This window comes from Arvicola amphibius, chromosome 13 (genome assembly GCF_903992535.2).
Source record: "Arvicola amphibius chromosome 13, mArvAmp1.2, whole genome shotgun sequence".
Lineage (NCBI taxonomy): Eukaryota > Metazoa > Chordata > Mammalia > Rodentia > Cricetidae > Arvicola > Arvicola amphibius.
This window is the reverse complement of record NC_052059.1, coordinates 46,574,034-46,596,971: the sequence shown is the minus strand read 5'-3', so window position 1 is coordinate 46,596,971 and position 22,938 is coordinate 46,574,034. Positions and strand designations below refer to the sequence as shown.

Genomic DNA, 22,938 nt, shown 5'->3' with positions numbered 1-22,938 from the left:
ATTCTTAATTAAGAACAGACTAGAACACGAGTTTCCTTTGTGTTCTAGCTCAGTCTCCTTGCTGTATGGAAACTTTCCTTGGAAACTTCCTGTAGGGACAGGGCAAGGCAGTGCAGTACAAAAGTGTCTCAGATGTTAGGCTTTGTGTCAGGGCAAGAGCTGGCTGTTAAGACTGTGGGAATTTACAGATGCCAGAATGGGGCTTTAACCTAGATGACAACATCTGTTCTGAACATCAGGGCGGGAGAGAGGGATAGCATGCCAACTGGTGCAGACTGATTCGTATATAAGACTTCAATTAATCTTTTTCTGCAGTACTACTTCTCACGCTTCCCATCCATTGTACCTGCCAATTCTGGGCCAGAGTCTCTTGGGATTCCCACAAGCAAGCTGGTTCCCAGACCCCTCTAGTTTCTTCCCTAGCATATTCTGAACTGTAAATCTTTCCACCTCTTCTATTCGCCAACATGCTCCCATCTGCCTTGTCTTCTAGAAATTCATTGAAGGCTGTCATCTGTTGCTTAACACCCCTTCTCATTGCTATTCTACCTCTATTGCTTAAATTACATCAATTACATTAATTCAGCAGGGTCCTAGAAGGGATTAGAGCAATCTAATGTTTAGTCTTCCTGAATTGTCTGGCCACTGATTTGCTAAGAAAAAAATATATATGCATTATTTTTAACTGTATTTCTTAAAGCCATAGATTAAAAAAAATAAATTTCATTGCAACAAGTGGTATGCATACCATTGATTGAACATACACACACTTTGGTAATTTTTCACCATTACCCTAAGTCTAAAAGAGAAAACAAAGCAGGAAAATGGTTTTTTTCTGAATTTGATGACTCGGGTGTATCTGAGCCAATCAACAAGGAAAAATAGTCTTTTTTATTTCATGGAATAAGAGGAAGATCATGGAATCTTTTATGTGGGTTTCCTGAGGGGTAACACTAACTAATTATGAAAATGTTGACTTTTAAGGGCTCGTAAGAGATGGCTTTAGAAGGTATGTTCAATAGGAAGCTGGACAGAGACTTAACAGATCAAGAAGATTTGGTTTTAAGACTTTGCCATTAATAAACATGCTACATATGAAATCACCACAAGTAAATGATTTACAAGGGCAGAGAGTGGAATTCTAAAGAATGCATAGGTAAGAATGTATGGAAAACATATCCATGTTTTTATTTTTGTTTTTTTGAGACATGATTTCTTGGTGTAGCCCTGGCAGTCCTGGAACCCACACTGTAGACCAGGCTGGCTTCAAACTCAGAGAATCGCCTACCTCTGCCTCCTGAGTGCTGAAATTAAAGGCATGTACCACCATCTGGCAAAATACCAACTTTTAATAGATTAGTAACTAACTGACCATATTTATTGGAAAAATCATGCAGGTAAAGCAGAAGATGAGAGGGGATTTTAGGTAACACCTGAAGCCACGACTCTAAATGGAACAACCCCACACCTGTGTCTCAGTAGTGGTATTACATGGCAGGAGTAAGAAACCTGGGGTTGAAACTGCCAAGCAGACAAGGCAGGTAAAAAGGACACAGAAATGAGACTATTATAAGAATGGATGCAATAGTTCAAAGAGTTCAGGACAAATTAGGAAACACAGAATTGTGGGTATCTGAATGCTTAGGAGTAGCCTGAGAGCCAGGATATTATTAGTGGTAGACTGGATACGTAATTAAGGGACTGAATAAAGCGGATGGACACAGACTGAGGTCAGAGCTAAGCAAGTATTTCTAGACAGGAGATGGTGTGAATGAAGCACTAACAAACAGCAGGCAGCAGAGGGCGGACAGTCCAGACCAACAGAACAGCAAGGGTAAAGAAATGGTGGAAAGATGCAGGGTTGGCTAAACACACACAGAGTGAGGCACCTTTAAGTTGGCTTCCAATCTTTTCTTTAGATACAGAAGTAACTCCGTGGCTGGAAGTCCAAGGAGCAGTTGGTTCACCCATCTCTCTCTCTCTCTCTCTCTCTCTCTCTTTTTTTTTTTTTTTGTTTTTCGAGACAGGGTTTCTCTGTGGCTTTTGGAGCCTGTCCTGGGTCTAGCTCTTGTAGACCACGCTGGTCTTGAACTCACAGAGATCCGCCTGCCTCTGCCTCCCGAGTGCTGGGATTAAAGGTCACCCATCTCTTGATGAGATAACCAAGCATGTACAGCAAAGTGTGGCACTCATGGTCAGTTACAAAGATGCAGGGGTTGAGGAACCCTAAGTGTCAGGGTTGCTAAGATCAGACTGGCACAGTGCAGCTTCACACTTTGTGGCAGTAGAGTGTGAAGAAGAAGGCATGTGGGCCCCATCATAAAGGATTGGGCCTGAAGCCATTTATTTGTGATAGACATTTTGTCACCATCACAAATTAACAGGCAGTTTGATAAGTGTGTGCTTAAAAAATTGGCTCGAAAGTCGACTAAGCTGAGCTGGGAGATCTGTTAAAAGCACCCAGAGTGAAAACAAATAAATTGTTAGCATTGAATATTTTTCAGTTAACCAAGCCCAGAAACCAATCCTGAAAGAGGAGACCTGAAGCTGAAGACTAAACAAGAAAGGAACTGGTGAAGATACCCTGTCTTCTCAGGATCATAAGCATTAAAAAGACATGTGCATCCAATGACAGTTTTAGGAACTGGGCGTGATACTTGTATTCCCAGCATGGGAAGGTTGAAGGAGGAAGATGATGAGTCCAAGACCAACTTGAGCTACATAGTGAATCACAAAGGAAAAAGAGGAAGGAAGAAAGAAAAAAGTATAATACTTCAGAAGAGGAGCAATAATGTGTTGTCTATTGCTTCCTGGGCTGGATGCACACACAGATGAAGCGGATACAGAACTGGTCTCAGGTAATGAGCAGAGCTACTTCCATGTTTCCTTCCTAGCCAATGAAGAAATGTACTACACCATGTAAATTGTGAAAAGCATCCTTACCTGTTTCTTTCTAGGAAGTGCTTTGCTTGTACATTTTCTTTCTTGAGATTTCCTTCTGTTCATTTTCTTCTCTTCACAGGGCTCAGCTTCTGTAGCATATGAGTTGCAAACATCCTCTTCTGCAGAACTCATCAACCGCTATAAAGAAAGAACATCATTGTAAGGACACATAAAGCACGGGTATCACCTTTCACTGCATGGTGGGTTTCATGTTAGCCTTTCTTCCTATGACAGGCTCATCCTGTCTGCTCCCACCTTCAGTGCTCAGTGTTAAAACCCTGCCTGGTGCACACACTATCACTGAGCCACATCTCCTATCTACTTTTACCATTTTACATGCCACCGCTTCTTAATGTAACAAGTGCCATTACTGGTACAGTAACCAAAATTAAAAGAGGGAATTACTAATTAACATTCTCTAACATATTAAGCATAAAATAAGAAGGTTTATTATATTAGGAAAAATGATTTAAGAACTAATGGCTCATTCATCAGATACTTATGAAGAAAATATCAACTTGGTATTTAACTGTTACTAGCTTATAACAAGTCATAAAATGTAAATTTACTAAAATAAAAGATTTTCATCTAATCAGACAGGTGAATATTCAGTAATAGTATAGGCACACTTATATTTACAAAGCTATAGACAAAAATCCAATTACATGTAACTTAATGACCAAAACAAAATACATGGAGCCAATGAAAGCAATGATTATCCCTGCTAGTGGAATGCCACCATAAAAACAAACTAAATGCATAGTTTAAGAAAGCATGTACTTATGCTACTTTCTGGCTCTTAATTATATGTGGATCTTCTCCACATTTACAATAAAATTTATCATCATATAGATCTAAAGCTAAGCTAACAAATAGGCTGCTTCCTATAGAAACAAAATGTTGAAGGAAACCCCTTGTTCTAATGGATTTTCTTCTAGTAGAATTAAAATCAGACCAGCAAGACATTATTTTGGTTTACACACTGAGTAAGACAAAGTATTAATTCTTTTTTGTTTATTTTTTTCAAGTCAGGGCTTCTCTATGTATCCCTTGGCTGTCCTGAAACTTGCTTTTGTAAACCAGGCTGGCGTTGAACTCAGAGATCTACCAATGATTTTTTTTTCAATACCATGAAATTTATATAAGCACTTACCTTTCTTTTGTGAGAAGTCCGTGTTGGTCTACCGACACGACTTATTTCCTCATGGTTATTTAAAGAACCGCAAGTGTCTGTGCCTGATACCAAGAAATGAGGAAAATTAGGTTCTTAGCACAAAATTAATACAACCCAGAGAGTTAAAGAATTACATAGTGTTTTGAGTCACTGTTGCTTTTAATATCATATTTAGACACAAATAATTAGCAAGAGCAATGGATGAAGATCTAGAGCAATCTTTAGAAGGCTTCACATTACCGAATGTAATAGAGTGAGTGCAATAAGAACAAACACATTAAGGAATCACTTAACTGCACAACCTTAGACATGTCTGGTGTTTTTTAATGGCATAAATGATAGTATGTTCAGAGCTTAGAACATGATAGACTATAGCCATTTTACTTGTAACTCGGTAATTTATGGCTTTGGAGTCTATGCTCACAAGCCTAAGCTGCAGCAATGGGAAGGGATCAAAGGATCCACGAAAGGAGAAAACACAAAGGTTTATACTCCAAGAACTTGCATCATGGCTTCAGCAGCCAAATGTGGTGTCAGAAAAAAAATCTTTGTCTCATCACGATCGTAAAAGATACATACTTGGAAAGTACATACACTGAAAATGCCATGTTAGTCATTTAGGAATGTTCTTTACAATCCCCTTGTGCAAATATAGATGAAAGTCTCCTAGTGATCCTTAACAGGTTAAGAGATCAACAGCACTTGTACATCAATTTGAAGCAGAGAAAGTGCATTTAAGTTAAATGTGGGTGATTATGAAGTATGAGACTTGAAAAAGAAAGATGTAGTAATTTCTCATACAAAGTATTTGGTTTTCTTAAAATCAAGAACATATTGTTGTACCACAAATAAAAATTTAAGAATAGGAACTGGAGTGATGGCTCAGTCATGAAGAGCACTGGCTGTTCTTCCAGAGGTTCTGAGTTAATTCCTAGCAACCACAATCATCTATGAGATCTGGTGCCCTCTTCTGTCATGCAGGTATACATACATACAGACAGAACACTGCATACATAAAAAATATTTTCTAAAAAATTTAAGAATAAAGAGATTAAGTTTTATGTACTGAGAACAAGAATTAAGGGGCCAGGGAGGCAGCTCAGCTGGTAAAGTGCTCACTGAGCACAAGGAACTGAGTTTGATCCCCAGAACCCAAATGAAAAATCAGGTAGTGAGGGTGGAGAGATGGGGCTCAGCAGTTAAGAGAATTTGTTTATCTTCCAGAGGACCCAAGTTCAGTTCTCTGCACCCACATTGGGAGGCTCCAAACTCCCAGTCCAGAGGGATCTGCCATCTTCTTCTGACCTCGGCGGGTTCAGCAAGCATGTGGTATACACATATAAATATAGGTACATACATCTAAAATAAGTAAATCTAAAGTTAAAGAGGCAGGTTATGGTATAAGATATTACAATCCCAACAATAGAGAGCAAAGATAAGTAGATTCCTAGAGTTTGCCAGACAATCACATAAACCTAATGAAAAAGTTCCATTCTAATGACAAATCCTGTCTCAAAAAGCAAAGTGGAAGCCAAGCAAAGCTGTGTGCACGCCTATAATCTCATGCTACAAGGGCATAGAGACAGGATTACTGGGGCTCGCTGGCCACTAGTCTAGCTTCAGATTCAGTAAGAGCCTGTCTCAAAGGGGTTAAGGCAGACAGCAAGCATAGATTATGTCCTCTTCTCACCCCCACCCCCTGGTCCATGAGCAATTGCACACCCTGACACAACTACCCCAACAAAAGATAAACACACGATACCTGGAAGAGTCTCGGAGGGTGAAGATTTACTAGGACTCAGGATTGCAAACGATATGTGAGCTGGTTCTATGTTTTCCTAAACAAAGGAAAAAGAAGTACAAATAAGATACCCTTAAGAGAATTCAGTGAATATGTAAATAATATACCCCAAAGGAAAAAAACAAGGTCTTATTTTGGGAGGAAAAATTGCAAACACAAATTAAAAGAAAAATCAGTAGAAAATGAAAAGGTCTAAGCAAAACAAAGATAACCTTAGAACACTGGTTATCTTCATAATGCTAACAAATTTTCCAATTGCAACCACCCAAAATAAGGTCATATTAATCAATGACAAACTACATTTTGATTTATTTAAAATCCCACTGTTTAATGTCTACAAAGCAAATTAAAGAAAATCAGTAAGAAACACCATCTTGAATTACAATATTTTTTTAACAAAATTCACTATAAGATGGCAGAATAGATTTCAAATCTTTTCACATAACTCCCAGTAAGACAGCAATTATTGTTCATTCATAGATAAAAATGGCAATCTGAATTCCCCTTTCTCACCAGCTTGCCCACACTTTTGATACTTAATCAGAAATGCTAAATTTCACAAAAGGCCCCCTCTGCATGGACTTGGAGGACCACACAGCATTCTGTCCTATTTGGAAAAGTGTGTATATAACCAATATTGTTGTTTGCTTAAATATGTTGTAGACTTCCTTAGCAAAACTATTATTCTGTGGGGAAGTTTCAGTGACAATTTAAATTTTTTTAACATGGGGCTACTGAAACAATGTATTCCTTGACTGAAGGCTGATGAATTTCAAAGACTGCATGTGATTTATCTGAGCTACTAAAATGACAACATGAAGTTGTTAATCCCTGCTGTCCTTGAAAACTTGTAAGGACACAGTAATGTCCCTCTCTGCTTTTTGACACCGGCATTTTTTCCTCCCCCCGCCTCTGAAATAATCTGAAAGTTTACTAAAATGTGTTTACCACTGTTTTAAAATACATTATTTTAATCCTAAGGTGGCTATTTCTTTGGTATTTTAATGCCTCTCAGACATCTGAGTATCTTTTCTTGATACAAAAAAGGTATCTTACAATCAATAGCACTTAGGTCCCATGAAAGTAGTGTCTAATCGGGAAAAGTCTTTTTAAAAAATGTACATAAGAGATTGAGCCAGGCAGTGATGGTGCACGCTTTTAATGCCAGCACTTGGGAGGCAGAGGCAGGCGGATCTCTGAGAGTTTCAGATTAGCCTGGTCTACAGAGCCTGTTCTAGGACAGCCAGAACTACACAGACAAACCCTAGTCTTGAAAAACAAAAAACAAAAAACAAGAGAGACTGAAATGTGGCATGTCATTTGGTCTACCTCATAATTTCAAATCACAATTTTCACATAAAAAAAATAAGTGAGGTCTCATGGAAATAAAAACAATAGAAAAATAGCTTTTTCTATGCTTTCCCCACTTACAAGATTCTCCTCATTGTCATCAAAATTTGGCTGAAGTAACGGCTCATGAACTGGAGACTGCAGGGGACTGGCAGCATTTATGTTCCTTTGACAGACAGGTGTTCCTCCTTTACACAATGGAGTATTGGCTGGTAAAGATTCATCAAACACTTCAGGGCTTAAGTCCTCTCCAAAAGTAACTCTTTTCCTTTTCTTCAGATTCAGAAAGTCTGGTGTTTTACAGTTTTCCCTACCTATAGATAATAAATGAGAATACAGTAAAATTAAGCTGTTTTTTTATCTAAGACGCATATACTAAAATGTTTGAATATGGTATATTTAGCTGCTATTTGTGTAAAAAAAATTGTAGAGAAAATGCAAATAGAAGAAAACCATACTTTCAACTAAAATAGTACTGATTTTAAAATAAGTTACATATAATTACTTAAAGTGTTAATAAAATTGGAATCTCTGGAGCTCTTTACTAGCTGTACCATTAAGTAAAAATTGGTAGGCAAAAGCGATGCTGAGGACCGATCGCAGGACTTCAGTCATGTCAGGGAGATGATCTTCCACTGAGCCACACCCTCAGCCCAAGACCAATTGTAAGGCTCCAGAAAAGACACTTTTCCCTCCCCACTGCTCTCCATTCCCATGTAATTTCAGAAGCAGGAAAGCATGAGTAGATTGTCAAAATATCTAATAAACTGCATCAAGTTCTAGAAGGAAAATGATATCCTTAGGCTTAAAAATAAATACGGATAACAAACCTGCTCTTTGTTCTTTGCAACAGTCAGAAGGATCTGGGATTAGATGAGCCCCGTCATCACAAAGGTTGTATTCCTAATCGAAATAAATACCAATCAAAGGTTTTACTCCTTCCATAACACACAAAGTCATTAGAAAGAGACTGGAAAATTGTTTTGTTGAGTACCTTTATTTTCTTAACTGCTTTGGCTTAAAACACCATACTGAAAATGCCCAAGAAAAATGTAGGGTTTTTTGTTTTTTAATATTTTTTTAATATTTATTTTTATTTTAAGTGTATGAGTGTTTTGCACGCATGTATGTATGTGTACCACATGTCAGGTGTCTGTGGAGGCCAGAAGAAGCCACTGGATCCCCTGGAGCTGGCATTAGACAGTTGTCAGTTGCCAAATGGGTGCCAAGAACTGGACGTGGGTCCTCTGTAAGAGGAAGAAGTGCTCTTAACTGTTGAGTCATAGCTCAGTCCTTGGCTTCTATATTTTAATAAACAGTATTATAGGCCATATTAGAGAACAGAAATCCCTAAGTATGTGTTAAAAATCATCCTTTTTTGATTTAGTAAGCGAAGAAAGATGTGAGTGGGGAAATTTCAGTGTATTATACCAGCTGTCAGCTCAGGCAGATTTTACAACAGTTTGAGCACGAGAACTGCGCTAAAATAATGACAGGTGAGGTAAATGATGTTAAAAGGGAGCTTTGTTGTAAGAATAGGAACAGCACTTTTAATAATGTAATTTCTTGAATATCCATATTTTTGAGGATGAAATAAGAAATAAGTTTCTGTCTGTGTTTATCCAAAAGATTATAGAGGGCACACTATAAAGGAAGGGATGTCATAAATCCACAGAGAACAAGCCTTGCAGAAGAGAGCCAGGCCTGCAGGCAGGATCAAAGTCCAGGTTAATCCTCACTTACATTTCAACCTCACCTAGAACCCTTCCTAGTTTGAGGTTTTGAGTGCTATAACCACCAAGATCAGCACCTGCTTTAAGAATAGTTTTCTGCCCCAAACAAGACTCCTAATCAGCACCGTCCCAAGTTAGTACTTTCTCCTGACCAGGGAAGGGGCTAACATGTACACATGTACACGTGCCAAGGCCGCTGACAGAACTGCTCAGTACATGCTACTACTCTTGGGTTACTGCACTCACAGAAACACGGCCGTCTGAAGAGGTGTTAAGCCCACATGTTTGGCATGCCTAGGTTACAGACTGAGACATTCGCCATGAACTAATTTGGCAATGCAAATAGTTATAGTTATAATTTGGATACATTTTTATATTTATACAGTCTATCTACATTACATTCTGATTACCAACGTAACAGTAATTTAAAATAGACCAATCTCAGACTAGTATTGTGAGCTAAAAAGAAAAGGAAAACCAAGTGGGAACAATGCACTTCACTCAACACCAGTGAACTTCAGTTATTGGTCTGACACAAAAGGACTTGGCACTCCTTTGCCATAGGAAGAGCAACTTTTACCTTTATGTTCTCTGCAAACAGCTTGCCAGGCTTTTTCAACACAGACCGAAGCACAAAGGTCTTAGTGGGAGGGCTGCTGCTCCTACACACAAGCGTTCCTGGTGACCTGATGGCAGGGGCTGTGTCTGAGATGACAACTGGAACAGCAACAACCGACTGTGTGCCCTTTACACAGTCAGCAACTCCAAGTCCTTCAATGAGAAAGAGAGTGGGATCATCCGAATCTGCATCGTTAAGGCATGAGATACTCACCACACTTGCAGAGACTGTAACACGATATTTAGAAATTCGGTAAGCAAAGTGCTCAGGAGATGGAGGCAGGAGGATAGACGATTTAAGGCAGTCAAGGCTACACAGTGAGACCCTGTTTCACAAAACCAAGTGCTAGTGGTATAGTTCAGTGGTAGAGTGTTTACTCAGCATACACTAAATTAAATCCCAACACTCCCTGCTCAGAGAGGAAACGCCAGAGACTTCATCTGGACATGATCATAAGACAGAAGTAGCACTGGCCATACATTTTAGTACACATGTATGCAAATAAAGATAAGAGGTTTTGCTTTCCACAGAAATCTGAGTCAGAGGATGTTCTCTTTTCAAATTATTTCTGCCTCTTAAGCTCAGCTGTCTGAATCAGCAGCTGTAACTCTCATGCTATCAACAGGCGACAAAAGGGCAGCAAGAGCCGCAGCCTGAGGGAATCCCGCTCCCCCAGGCACTGACTCTTCTAAAGTTACCAAGGGAACTTATCTAAACGGTTCTGTCCCTCTAAAGACTCAGGATTCAAAGGCTGAGGTGGGATTCTGCTCCTGGGAGAGGCTGAATAGCAAGCAGATCACCCCCTCTCCTTCTCCCATCTCTTCAAAATGGCCTGCTCCTTAAAAACCCATCTCCTCCTGGCTCCTCCTTACTGCTTCCTGTCAGTTAGTTGCTAACCCAGCAGGGATTACAGGCATGCACCACAATGAATTGCTGGCCCTATCCTTATACTTTTATTATAGTAATATATATTATTATTATCATACTACTAGCTCACCAGTTTGGAAGTGCATTACTAACTTTATTTTAAAAATTCAAAACTAATTTACTGGTTTATCGTGCATGTGTACAATGTAAGTGTACGGAGGTGGGCGTGTGGCATGGAGCGCATGTGGAGGTCAGAAGAGTTTGTGTGAGTTCTCTCCGACCACGTAGGCTCTAGGGATTGAACTCAGGTTGTTAGGCTGGCAGTAGGCACCTTTTTCTAAGCCATCTAGTCCACCTCAATTCTTTGTGATAACAGGAAAAAACAAAAACAAAAAACAAACAAAAAAACACAGTCATAGCACAATGATCCCAAAACATTCTGCCTACAACCCGTATAAAACAATAATTGCTTTCACTCATTTCAGCTTATGGACACACACATCACAAATGTCTATGAATGGGACAATGAATGTTTGCACTAAGGAAATGATATACTTACCAGGTGAAGTCTCCATGAGCTCTGGAAGGGGAGCAACTACACATCCAGGCTGGGCTGGACCAATGTCGGATGACTTCTGGGAGAAGATGAAAGGACAAACAAAAATCACAACATTACTAACTGTGCTTCTGCTAACACCTTTATGGAGATTTCAGTAACCACTGGGGTGACTGAAAATCTGCTGTTCAGTTGGTCTCGAGCCAGCAAGGGCAAAGTACAGTGGGCACTAACCCCAGAATACTCCACAAAATGATTTTCAACCCTGAAGAAAAGTTTATGAGGTTCATTTTTGTTGCCTACTGAAGCCTAGATAGCTGTGCTACCTGCTAGCCTCTAGAGAGGAAATTCTCAAAAGCATACCACATTAATTCAGAAATCATTTCTCCTTCGTGATTTATGTGAATGAGTCAAAGTCTGGAAAGAAACAACTACTATTGCTTCTACCAAATGATCATTTTCTATTACCTTAAATGAAGCAGAGGAAACTGGGAATATAAGCTAGTCTGAAATACAAGTGGTTCTTGTATTACAGGGACTGTAGAAGTGGTTTGGGATCATTGTGCTATGACTTCCCCCCACCCCCGCCTTTTCCTGTTATCACAAAGAATTAGGGTGAGCTAGATAGATGGCTTCGAGAAGGTGCCTACTTCCAACTTAACAACCTGGGCTCAATTCCTAGAAGCTACATGGTAAAAGGGAAGAACCCACACACAAACTCTCCCCTGACCTCCACATACACTGCACGAAACTAAGGAGTCTCTAGTGACTTGCAATCACGTCACTAGGTCAGACATAAACTGGATCTAAGTTGCAGAGGTGGCACAGACTGTTTCATCTGCTGGGTTGAACAGGTAAATACTTGTTCTGCAAGCAGGATGACCAAATTCAGCCCTCAGAACTCAAGGTGGAAAAAACCAGCTCCTGAGAGTTGATCTGGTCTCTATTACAGGCACCTGTATCCTTTCTTCAGACCCTCAAACAAGAAAATTAAAGACTAGCTGTAGCTGTGATGGTGTCCTCCACTCAGGAATGAAAGAAAACCCTATCACAGAACGAAGACACAGAGAGAAAGGGTCATGTGACTGGCTTTGTATCCTCAGAGCACAAGTTACCAAACCCATTAGTATTCTTGATCCTACTTTTGTAAAATTCAGGCAGGATTTTGTTTTTCCAGAACCTCGACAACATTAGGCTGTCACAATCCATAAGAATTCCTAAAGCTACTTGAAACAAGCAGAGAAGCAAAGATGAATTTTAAGAACAGTCTGCTTCTCAGGCAGTCTTAGGACAGACTAGGTGGACAGACCTGGACAGGCGCTCCCTGTCTCAGGAACGGCTACTCCAGTTGATATATGAACAACCTGCTCAGGGACCTGTGCTCCCCGGCTGAACACAAAGAGCCATCTCAGGCCCAACTGAGATCTACAGTCAAACCATCACTATGGAGAACAGCTTATGCAGAAGACCCTCGAGCTTTATCTTCTCATAAAAGCAGTCAAAAACAACCAATCTCCCCGAACAGCTTCTAAACCAAGAGACAACAAAAGTCACACAATTTTACACTCCTCTTCTCTCTCTCTCTCTCTCTCTCTCTCTCTCTCTCTCTCTCTCTCTCTCTCTCTCTCTCTCTCTCTCCCTCTCCCCCCTCTCCCTCTCTCTCCTTTTAAAAACGAGCAACTCTTATCTTGGGCCCTGACAGTCTTTAAACTGCTTGTGCAGAAAACCACTGGTCTGTCTCTGGGTGGAAAGCATAATCACCTCAGCCAGATCTGTAGGGGTGCCCACAGCACAGGTTTGGTTGTTGATCACCTGCACGAGTGCCACTTTCCCTTTGGCACTGCTGAGGTGGTCATCAGGGCTGCTCTGAGAGGATATTCTCCGCCGTTTTGAAGATGAGTTTACAGGGAACCCAGAATGCTGGTATTCAACAAGACCTTGTTTTTTGGCTATATGCACAAAACAAAAATAGAAACAAAATGACATGGGGATAAATATTTTCTTTTACATTTATCATTTTAAAATATCATTCATTATAACATCATAATGCCAATTTAATGTCTCTAAGTAAATCCTCAAAGAAAACAAAAATCTGCTAACCTCTTTCACTTAAAAAGGGAAACTGAAGGCAGGTGTGTTGACACATCACATGTAGTGCCAGCTAGCACAGGGAGGTTAAGAGTAGGGACCAGAAAGTTCAAGGCCAGCCTGGTCTAAAGCAAATGAGAGACCAGCCAGGGTTGTGAGTGCAGTTCTCACCAGTCCATCTTTACTCTCATTGCTCAGTGCAGCCCTTGGGTGATTGATCTTTCACAAGTGACATCAGAACCAGTTTCTTCAGCTTTCCAACTTAAACTGATAACCAATATCTCTCCTCCAAGAACCCTCTAGGGCTTCAGCTGCACATTGGGACTACAGACACCCAGCCTTAAGGACAGAACAGCTACCAGGTTCTCAACTGTTGCAGGATGCAGCCAGCACTGCTATATTATCCAGCCCGTAGTATGCAAGCCAATGAAACAAATCTCTGTGGTAACAGATACTAATTCTGTGGGTTCTATTTCTCTAGAGAACCCTAAGACACTACATTTGGTGCGTATGGTCTGCAAACCACATGTTGGCAAACCAGAAAGACAGTTATATTCTAATTTGATTGTACTTCATTTTTGTGTATAGGGAAAACAAAACAAAAAAAGAAAGCAGAGGGCTGGAGAGATGGCTCAGAGGTTAAGAGCACTGGCTGCTCTTCCGGAGGTCCTGAGTTCAATTCCCAGCAAACACATGGTGGCTCACAACCATCTGTAATGAGATCTGGTGTCCCCTTTTGGCCTGCAGGCATACATGCAGACAGAACACTTTATACATAATAAATAAATAAATATTTAAAAAAAAAGAAAAAAAAAGAAAGCAGACAACTGCAATGTGTTCAGTTATTTCTATGTACAAATTATTATGACATTATAATAATAAAGTAAAAAAATTGAAACCTAGACAACAAATAATAGGTAAATTACAAACTACAAATCCGGACATCTGAACAGATACTGAACCATGGAATAGATGGAATCTGTGAAGTAATTAGAGTGTAAAGTCCTAGAAGAACAGGACTGCAGGAAAGCCAGTATTTTGTCAAGCTCTGGTGTTTAAAGCTTAGTGACTGAAAAAGCCAGAACTGACTAAAAAATACCAAATGAACTATATGGACACAGCAAAGAATACAGATTAGTAACGCAATGATTAGACTGGACAAATCTGTGGTGATGTCAGGGCTGGGTATTTGCCATTCATATATGTTTTTGCAAAGTTTAACAAGAAGTCTATAAAAGTGAATACAAATCTAAGTTTGCTGCAGGCCCTATTGATGGAGGACTCTCAATGGTTAATAAAGAAACTGCCTTGGCTTTTTGATAGGGCAGGATTTAGATAGGTGGAGTAGACAGAACAGAATGCTGGGAAGAAGGGAAGTTAGTCAGACGCCATGCCTCTCCTCTCTGAGACAGACGCCATGGAGCCAGCCGCCAGGTCAGACATACTGAATCTTTTCCGGTAAGCCACCACCTCGTGGTGCTACACACAGTACTAAATATGGGTTAAGCAAGATACGAGAGTTAGGCAGTAAGAGGCTAGAGCTAATGGGCCAGGCAGTGCTTAAATGAATACTATTTGTGTGTTGTTATTTCGGGTGTAAAGCTAGCCATGTGGGATCCGGGTGGGATGAAAAGCAGGTCTGCTCTCTTCATCACTACACCCTACTTGAAGCCTGACACAGCTAGTTGACACTGGCCTTTCACAATCCAGAACAAGTGTAACTATGAAAATAAAGGTCTAAGTTTTCAATAGAAACCATGGGGCCTAAGTGAGACTCGGTTGTAAAGCACCTGTCTAATACATTCGAGGCCCTGAGCATGATCCTTAGCATCACCAAAATAGAGAGATAAACTAAAACAAAACTCTGAAACCAAAAATCTAGGCTTGTGTAAATACTGCAGATTTTAGCTATAAGTCTCCCTTTACAGAAACGACTATGCTCTGAAAAAAATTACTTTCACCTTGTGGAAAGAAATCTTTTCTTATCATAGAAGATTATCTTTATACACAAAAGTCCACCTTGGTGAACCCATTTTACTCACTCAAATATGATGTCTGAGACTCTCCATCTGCCTTTGAGACTGCAGGACCACTGGCCATCCTCTCAGATTCCTGTACGGAGTGAAAAGCTGACTGGAAAGCAGCCATCCGCTCTTTTAAAGCACTGGCATGTCGATAGAGTCCCAGGGAGCCCTGTGAAGTGTATAAAGTATAGGAGCATAGTAAATCTAACAGCTTCTTAGCTAGGAGTGCTACCAACGACTCCAAAACAAAGCCCATGAAGGCTTATAAAGACAAGTTAGTAAGACAGAGTTTCCTTTCCTCAGAATTACACATTTTCTGTCTAAATATTTAGTGTGCCATGGCCACCTTAGTGCCCCTCTGTTCCTGTTTTCTAAAATCTGAGCAAAGAAGAATAGCTAAGTGGTTACCCACAGATGTATACCCAATATGCTGGCGGCTACAAAGCCAGGCGAACAGAAATTTGAAATGGGTAGATGTTGTTATAGAGGTTACAGACCAAATGCATCCCTACATTTGGGGGGTGGGGGGAATAAATCACTGTGAAAAGGATTCTAATGGGCTTAAGAACAACCTTGGCAGCCATCAATGAGACAATGTCAACAAAGCAGTATGAAAGGGAACGAGAAAGCAGCTCAGAACAAATGTGTCTGAAAAGTCAACCTCAAAGCTGGAGAGCAAGGAAGAGAAAGGGAGCCCATCTGAAATACTGACAAAAGCGGCACAGAGAGCATCCACTCAAGTTATTATCTTCATCACAGCACTGTGCCCAGCACACAGATGACCTCCATCTGGGGAGACTGCCACAAGACGAGGATGACCCCTTCTAGTTCCAGTATGTACCACTCCTGCCTCCTCCTGGCTAACTCCTTAACGTCATCCTTCCTTAGGGCTGAAAGTCAGCCATTTACTTCAGACACAAACACAAGGCCAGGAGCACATAGAAACCCTGCCCATGAAGTACTACACAAAGACAAAACTGAATTTATACTACTAAAAACCAACCTACTGATCAAGCACTTTTTCCAGGCTGCTTTTTCTTTTATCTTGAGCCACTAACATTTCTTTTAATGAGTAATCTGTGGTAATTTTAACACTCTAACCAATGGGCAAAGGAAAAGGGGAAAAGAAAAGCTACCTGCTTTTACGTTATTATATGGAGAAAAAGATGTTAAAATCCTGAAGCCATGTTTGATGATCTGCTCTTATATTTGCATAGTTAAGCACAGTCCTATGACAAACTGCCTACTACACAATAGTGGAACATTTTAAACTGAAATGTACCTGATGTAAACCTTTATGACATAAATGGCAAGTAATATTGCCAACAGGCCTGTGGGCAACTCATCTAATAATTTAAGATTATCTTAAAGGCACACAAATTATCTTGAGTGCACATTTCTGTGAGCTCATTTGGATGTGTCAGGGCTGGTTTAGTGTCTCAGGAGCTCAAAGCACCTGAGAATGCTTAAACTACGTTTCCCTAATTAAACCTGTTTCCTGATAGAACAATGTTCATGAACAAAGTATGAAAACTTTTGTCATGCTGTTGTCTCATGAGTTGTGTTGGTGTCACGTACAGAAACTATTCCAGGTGCTCAAGTTCTTGAGGTAGGGTGCGTGGGTGGAGATGGGTCCAGGTGGGAGTGGAGTGATATCCTAGAGCAAGGTTTAAGAACATACTAAGGGGGCTGGAGAGATGGCTCAGCGGTTAAGAGCACTGACTGCTCTTCCAGAGGACCCGGGTTCAATTCCCAGCACCCACATGGCAGCTCACAACTGTCTGAAAATGCAGTTCCACGAGATCTGACACCTTCACACCAATGTACATAAAGTTAGATAAATAAATTTAAAAAGAACATACTAAGATGTTACAGAGAAAGCACCAATGTGGCTGAGCCAAGAAATATGCTGCTTTGGCTACTTAGGAAAGAAAGATCTGAAGTGGCACTTGAATTGAAACCACAATGAGAAGTGGTTTGACACCAAGGGAACAAGGCGTACAGAAAAAACAAGAGTAGAAGCCCTCGGTAGCAATCAGAAGAAAGCAAGCCTGTGTGCCCAGTAACTGGAAGAAGCAGGGATGAGGCCATAAGTGGACAGGGCTCAGGCCAGGGGAACAAAGAGACTTCAAAAAAGTAGACTGGTCTCAAATAGGAAACATAAGAAGCTTAAAGCAGCAGCAATAAGTGATTCATTCTAAAATACCTCTTTGATCTGTGCAATAGTGGGTGGACTGGGAAAAAGGGAAGGAGGAGACCAATGGAAGACCCTGGCAGAAAGGATATGAGGAATCTCAGACAGGCCTCTGAAACGCAGCCTAAAGGACTTTGATGGGCACGTGAGGCGGAAAAGACCAAGGATGACTAAGAGGTATTTGGCCCAAGTGGCCTGGATAAGGTGCTGAGAAATACAAATCTGCTGTTCAGCTTTAGCTAGTATGATGGCTACTCCTGACTGTCAACTTGTCAGGATTAGAACCACAGAGGAGACAAACCTCTGTGTGTAGGTGAGAGCATTTCCAGAGCAGAGGAAGGCTTGATTTGAACGTGGTTTCTACCATCCCATGTGCAGGGGCCCCAGACTAAAGGAAGAGAGAGGGAGTGGGAGAAGAAATAAAAGTCCCACCGCATTGAACATGGAGGCAGTGTGTTCGTCACTCTGTTTCCTGTGGATACAATGTGATCTCAGACTTCCTCCACCATGCCATTCCAACCATGTAGAATTGTACTTTACAACTGTGAACCAGAATAAACTCATTTCTTAAGCAGCTTCTCTCATGTGTTCCGTGATAGCAATGGGACAAGTAACTAACTAGGCTGGGGCATGCTTGGAACACTTCACTCAACACTCAGTGACGTCACAGGCAGCTGGTATCTAGTTCTGGAGCTCTAAGGTTCTCAGCTGAGGACATTTCAGAGTCATCAGCACATAGATGATGCTCAGAACAAACACAGAGATCTAGGCACACCAGCATTTGTGAGGGAAAAACTGCAAATCTAACAGAAATAACCCCAGTGTCACAGGAAGAAAACTGGGCAGGTGTGTAGCCCTCTAACCCATATGAGGAAGTGTCTCAATGTATTAAACACAGCCAAAGCCACTGAAAGTCTGAGAAGTTAAAAGTGGCTGGCAACAACAAGAGGATGGCAGGGAGCAGGGCATAGTAGCATGTGCCTGTAATCACAGCAATTGGGAATCTGAGGCAGGAAGATTACGCTCCAAACAAGCCTGAACCATGTTGAGATGTCTCGGTGTCCCACCAAAGGAAAGGATGGCAAGGAGGGAAATGGCTGAGTCAAATAGAACAGATAGAATTAGTTTGCCAGAGGTGGGACAGAAAAGGAATGTGGTGCTTTAAGTGAGAAATGTTCCCCATAGGTGTGGCGTTTGAACTTGGTCCCCAGCCAGGGTCACTGTTTGGGAAATTTTGGGAAGTAACCTTTCAGATACACAGTCTGGCAGGAAGAAGTAGATGAGAGGAAGCGGCTTTCTTGAGAGCTTACAGCCTTGCCTGGGTTCAAGTTTGCCTCCTCTCACTGAGCAGCGGTGGTGCACGCCTTTAATCCCAGCACCCAGGAAGCAGAGGCAAGTGGATCTCTGAGAGTATGAGTCCAGTCTGGTCTACAGAGTGAGTTTCAGGGACAGTCAGGACAACAGACCCCGTCTTGAAAAATAAACCAAGAAAAAAGTTATGATCTCTCAGCTGCCACGCCTCCCCTACTAAGCAGCTTTGCTCATGGTATTTTATCACTGCAATGAAAAGTAACTAATACATAGAACAAGAACACAGTGACCTGCTGACCCTGCGGAAAGGAGGGTAAGCTAACTGCAAAAGAAAACCCAGCTCACACTAACACACAGAACCACAATAATGCAATCATGTGAAGGCTGACACAGCCACGCTACAGGGAAGCTGGAGAGAATGGGCAGCATATAAAGAAAGAGGGCTAATTCTTCACTGTCCACTCTGGCAAGTGAACACAACAGAATATTTATTAAGACATTTGGGGATGGGGCTGGAGATGGCTAAGCACTGGCTGCCCTTATAGAGGGCTTCGGTTCAGTTCCTAGCACTCACATGGCCGAGTTCACAACCCTGGAAGTCCAGTCCAGGTGACCTGATGCCTTTTCCTGACCTTTGCCGGTACTGCACACATGTGGTGCACATATATGCATTTTATTTTTCAAATAAAATCTTTAAATAGATCCAGGAGCTGGGTAGCTGGTTCAGTGAGCAAAGAGCTTGGCATACAAGCATGAGGACCTGAGTTCAGATCTCCCAAACCCATGTAAAGCTAGGCATGATGGTGCATGTCTGTAACCCCAATGTCGGTGGGTGTTTCACCCATAGGCATATCCCAGAGACCTGCTCACTAGCCTGTGTAGCCAAACTGGAAAGCTTCAGGTTCAGTAAAGGGACCAACTCAAAAAACAGGATGGGGGGCAGAAGAGGAGAAAAATCTGATGTCCTCTGGGCCATATAAATACACGGAGACCCACATACACACAGCGATTATTATTGGCCTGTCTTGCAGTGTGGGGCACCCCTTACCTACAAGAGGTTTTAACAGCGTGCAATGATCATCTGGAAAATACTCGTTTTGTTATTCACTTTCCAAAAAGTGATCTATTTTAAAAAGGCAACATGAAAGTATTTTAAGTTTACCCACTTATCAGTCAGGAAGTTGTCAAGTGCAGTCATGGGTACATACTTTCTAAAGCCTTTTAAGAATGCAACCCTTCTTACTGGTAAAGTGGATTTTAGTTTCTGTGGTAGATTCACTGTCTATTTATGACATTTACAAGCCTGACAAACCACAATTTTTATATCAGTTGATCCATCAAGTAAAAATAATGCTCTGTGAAAAAAAAAAAACACAAACAAAGCCAGGTGAGCCCACACAACTCAATCATAGACATTTCTAGAAACTTCTGAAGTGCTTGATGCAGACTTCTAGTTCATTGCATATAATATTTGAGGAATGGTACGTAGTGAAGCTTATCATGATTAATGCTTCAGAGATATTTAATGAAACTAGTATGATTTCTGTGAACACCCAGAAAGTACTAATATGATAATAATGTGATGTCATTGCTATGGCCCATGCTAATAGGCCCATAGTCCCGCTCATCGCTAGTTTTGCTTCATGAGTATAAATATCAACATATCAGGGGGAAGGCAAATAACATTTAGTAAAATAAGAAAAACTGAGTTTATGGATCTTCCAAAAGGAACTGAGGAAAACCCCAAAGTTCTGTTGTATTACATGAGCAAGAAATTGTCTTGTGCACAGACCATGCTGCAAAGCAGAAGAGCGAAGTAGAAATAACAGAAGTGAATTACTCCAGAGTAAGAAGGCCAGCATCACACTGGTCGCCCATTGCAGAGGGCCAAGTGGGGGCCTATATCTTTCATAACAAGCCTTCAACTATTTGACTGTTTAGGGCATGCATTAATTTGATAAAATCTGAAAAACATATAAAGCTAAAAACACCAGAAGATAAGCCATTTATTTCTTTTTCTCCTTCTCTGCCCAACCAACAGTTATGAAAACAATAGAAATACAGAGACGTTAAAGAAAGAAAAACACTGGAGGAGGGGAGCTTTCCTCAGTCTATGAAAATTTTACAAAACAGAAAGCCCCCACCCCCTAAGTCAAAGATCCCTAAATCATACCTGAGCCATGCTGGGTATCAGCAATGTATGTTACCTCACAGTGCCTGCAATACACAGGAAGCAGCCCCCTCCTCAACTACTCCCCAGACCCAAACAGAGAAGTGCAAAGCAGAGCCTGGGAATAGAGTGAACATGCCCTTCACAAAATTCCTGAGCATGGGGGAGGAAATGTACCTGAAAGGGGGAATTGTGTGCCAATGGGGATCTTGTCGCATTCTTTAGGCTCCGCTGCTGAGCAATGAACCGAATCAGGCAATTTGTTTCTGGAGAGCCCCGGACACCGACTGTAGAGCGTCGCCTGGCCTTCTGAAGGGAAGATGGCTTTCCTGCAATGAAACGCCCCGAACGAAACATGGCAATCATCAGTAACTGTGTCCTATGCTGGTAATGGACCACTATGAGTGGAAAACAGCAAATGCATGCTCCAGAAAACTACAGAATTACTGGCAAAGTAGCTCATGTTGGGAGCCCTAAGATCTCTTTGGTCCCTGCTGTATATGGGTGAGCTGTGATGAGCACAGAAGTCTCCCCAAACAAGCCAGTCTTCAGGGTCAGTATAAATATAGACAGCAAGAATATAGTCAGTCAGTACAGACATGGGCAATGGGGTCTACTCTAGCTATTTTTAAAATTGAAAAAAAAAAATGCAATACCAGAACTTGTCTTACCTGAAGGGGTCTTGACAAAGCTTTCAGGGGTGATTCCCAACTGCTCTACGGTGACGGTGGAGAAGTCCAAAGGTGACTTAACGGTTGCGGGGGTACAAAGATTAGGAGCCGCGTCTTCTACACGCTTCTGAGGGGTCGCAAGCTTCCCGGTTCCCAAGGTAAAAGAGGCATTTTCTGAAAACGGACAACACATTGCAGGGCTAAGCAACACAAGGCCAACACCCAGACCTTCCATCTAACGGGGGCAACAGGTCACCGACATACCGGAATTATTCACGACACACTCCTTGAGTTCAGAGAGCTGCTTGTCGTGTGAACTCGTATCCATCTGGAGATGAGGGAGCGAAAGACCAACAAGAATAAAAAAAATGAAAAGTAATCTCACTACAAGTCAAAATGAATGCGACGGAACTCTAACGAAATCTGTCTTAGGGGAACATGTTGGGAAAGAATTCGGGGCGTTCTGGTTAAAGAGATGATACTCAGTAAAACGAGGCAGACCATTACTGACAAGCCCGACCGGATAACAGACCTACCTCTCCCGCCCGAGGTCCGCGCGTCCCTCTCAGACGACAACGACAACGAGCGTCGCGCAGGCTCCGCTACAGAAAGCCCCAGAGGACCGGGGAGGGAGCCGGGTTGGCCTCCTGCAGGCCGCCGCACACCCCGGACACACGACGTCCGGGCGAAGCTTCACTACCCGCCCGCAAATTCAAACTGCGGCCACGCCCCCCGCGGAGGGATCTCTCCGGGCCCGGACCCACGTGCGAGCGCGCGTCCCGCTCCCTCCGGCTCTCACCGCCGTGCTCTCGGACGCCGCAGGGCGACCTTCGTGTCTCTCGAGAGAACCACGGCCAGCCCTGAACGGTCCCCTAGCGAGACACACCTGCGGCCATACGGTGTCCCGGGGACTCTACCTAGGAGTTCCGCGGAGCGACACGTCAGTTAGTCGAACCCTGCCCCTAACCTTTGGATTGGCTGCTGCAAACTTCGAAAATGAATCATTCGACCAATCGTGCCATAGCCGCAGGATGGCTAGTTTACCCCATTAGCCAATCCCGACCCCAGCCGTTACCTTGGTGGGTGGGATAGTAGGCGGGGTTAAAGCAGAGCAAGGCGCTGACTGGTGTATAGGACTTCAGCGTCCCGCCTCTTCCTTAGACTCCGTCTCTTTATGCAAATGAGCGCTCCCTAACACTTCAGCGTGCGCCTGCTCAGTAACGCTTAGAGCTACCCTTTGCCAGCAGGTTTTGCTCTGATTCGCTGATCCTCCTTTCCGTCAACCAGCCTTCAGCCTCTCTTTCCTCCCTCCGCCGCCTGGCGTTAGTCTGAGCCCACCCCTCTGCGGAACGCTGATTGGCCGAATGCTGGCCGGCTCCGAGCGTGGATTGGCCTTGCTCAGCGTCCGTCTTGGCGCGGTTGGGGGAAGGGCCGCTA

At 42.1% G+C, this 22,938-nt stretch overlaps 1 protein-coding gene across 1 annotated transcript in view; it reads right to left on the bottom strand.

The window, feature by feature from the left end:
- Cdca2 (cell division cycle associated 2) overlaps positions 1-22,181 on the bottom strand; it is a 37,424-nt gene extending 15,243 nt beyond the window's left edge. Inside the window, exons 1-13 of the mRNA XM_038309679.1 lie at positions 22,038-22,181; positions 21,766-21,829; positions 21,502-21,675; positions 21,008-21,159; positions 15,174-15,324; positions 12,805-12,992; positions 11,047-11,122; positions 9,582-9,772; positions 8,099-8,171; positions 7,350-7,582; positions 5,880-5,955; positions 4,097-4,179; positions 2,944-3,081 (exon numbers count right to left, since the gene is read on the bottom strand). Coding sequence (XP_038165607.1) covers positions 2,944-3,081; positions 4,097-4,179; positions 5,880-5,955; positions 7,350-7,582; positions 8,099-8,171; positions 9,582-9,772; positions 11,047-11,122; positions 12,805-12,992; positions 15,174-15,324; positions 21,008-21,159; positions 21,502-21,675; positions 21,766-21,829 — 1,599 coding nt within the window. The 5' untranslated portion in view covers positions 22,038-22,181. The remainder of the gene's footprint in view (positions 1-2,943; positions 3,082-4,096; positions 4,180-5,879; positions 5,956-7,349; positions 7,583-8,098; positions 8,172-9,581; positions 9,773-11,046; positions 11,123-12,804; positions 12,993-15,173; positions 15,325-21,007; positions 21,160-21,501; positions 21,676-21,765; positions 21,830-22,037) is intronic.
- Positions 22,182-22,938: the final 757 nt, after the last annotated feature.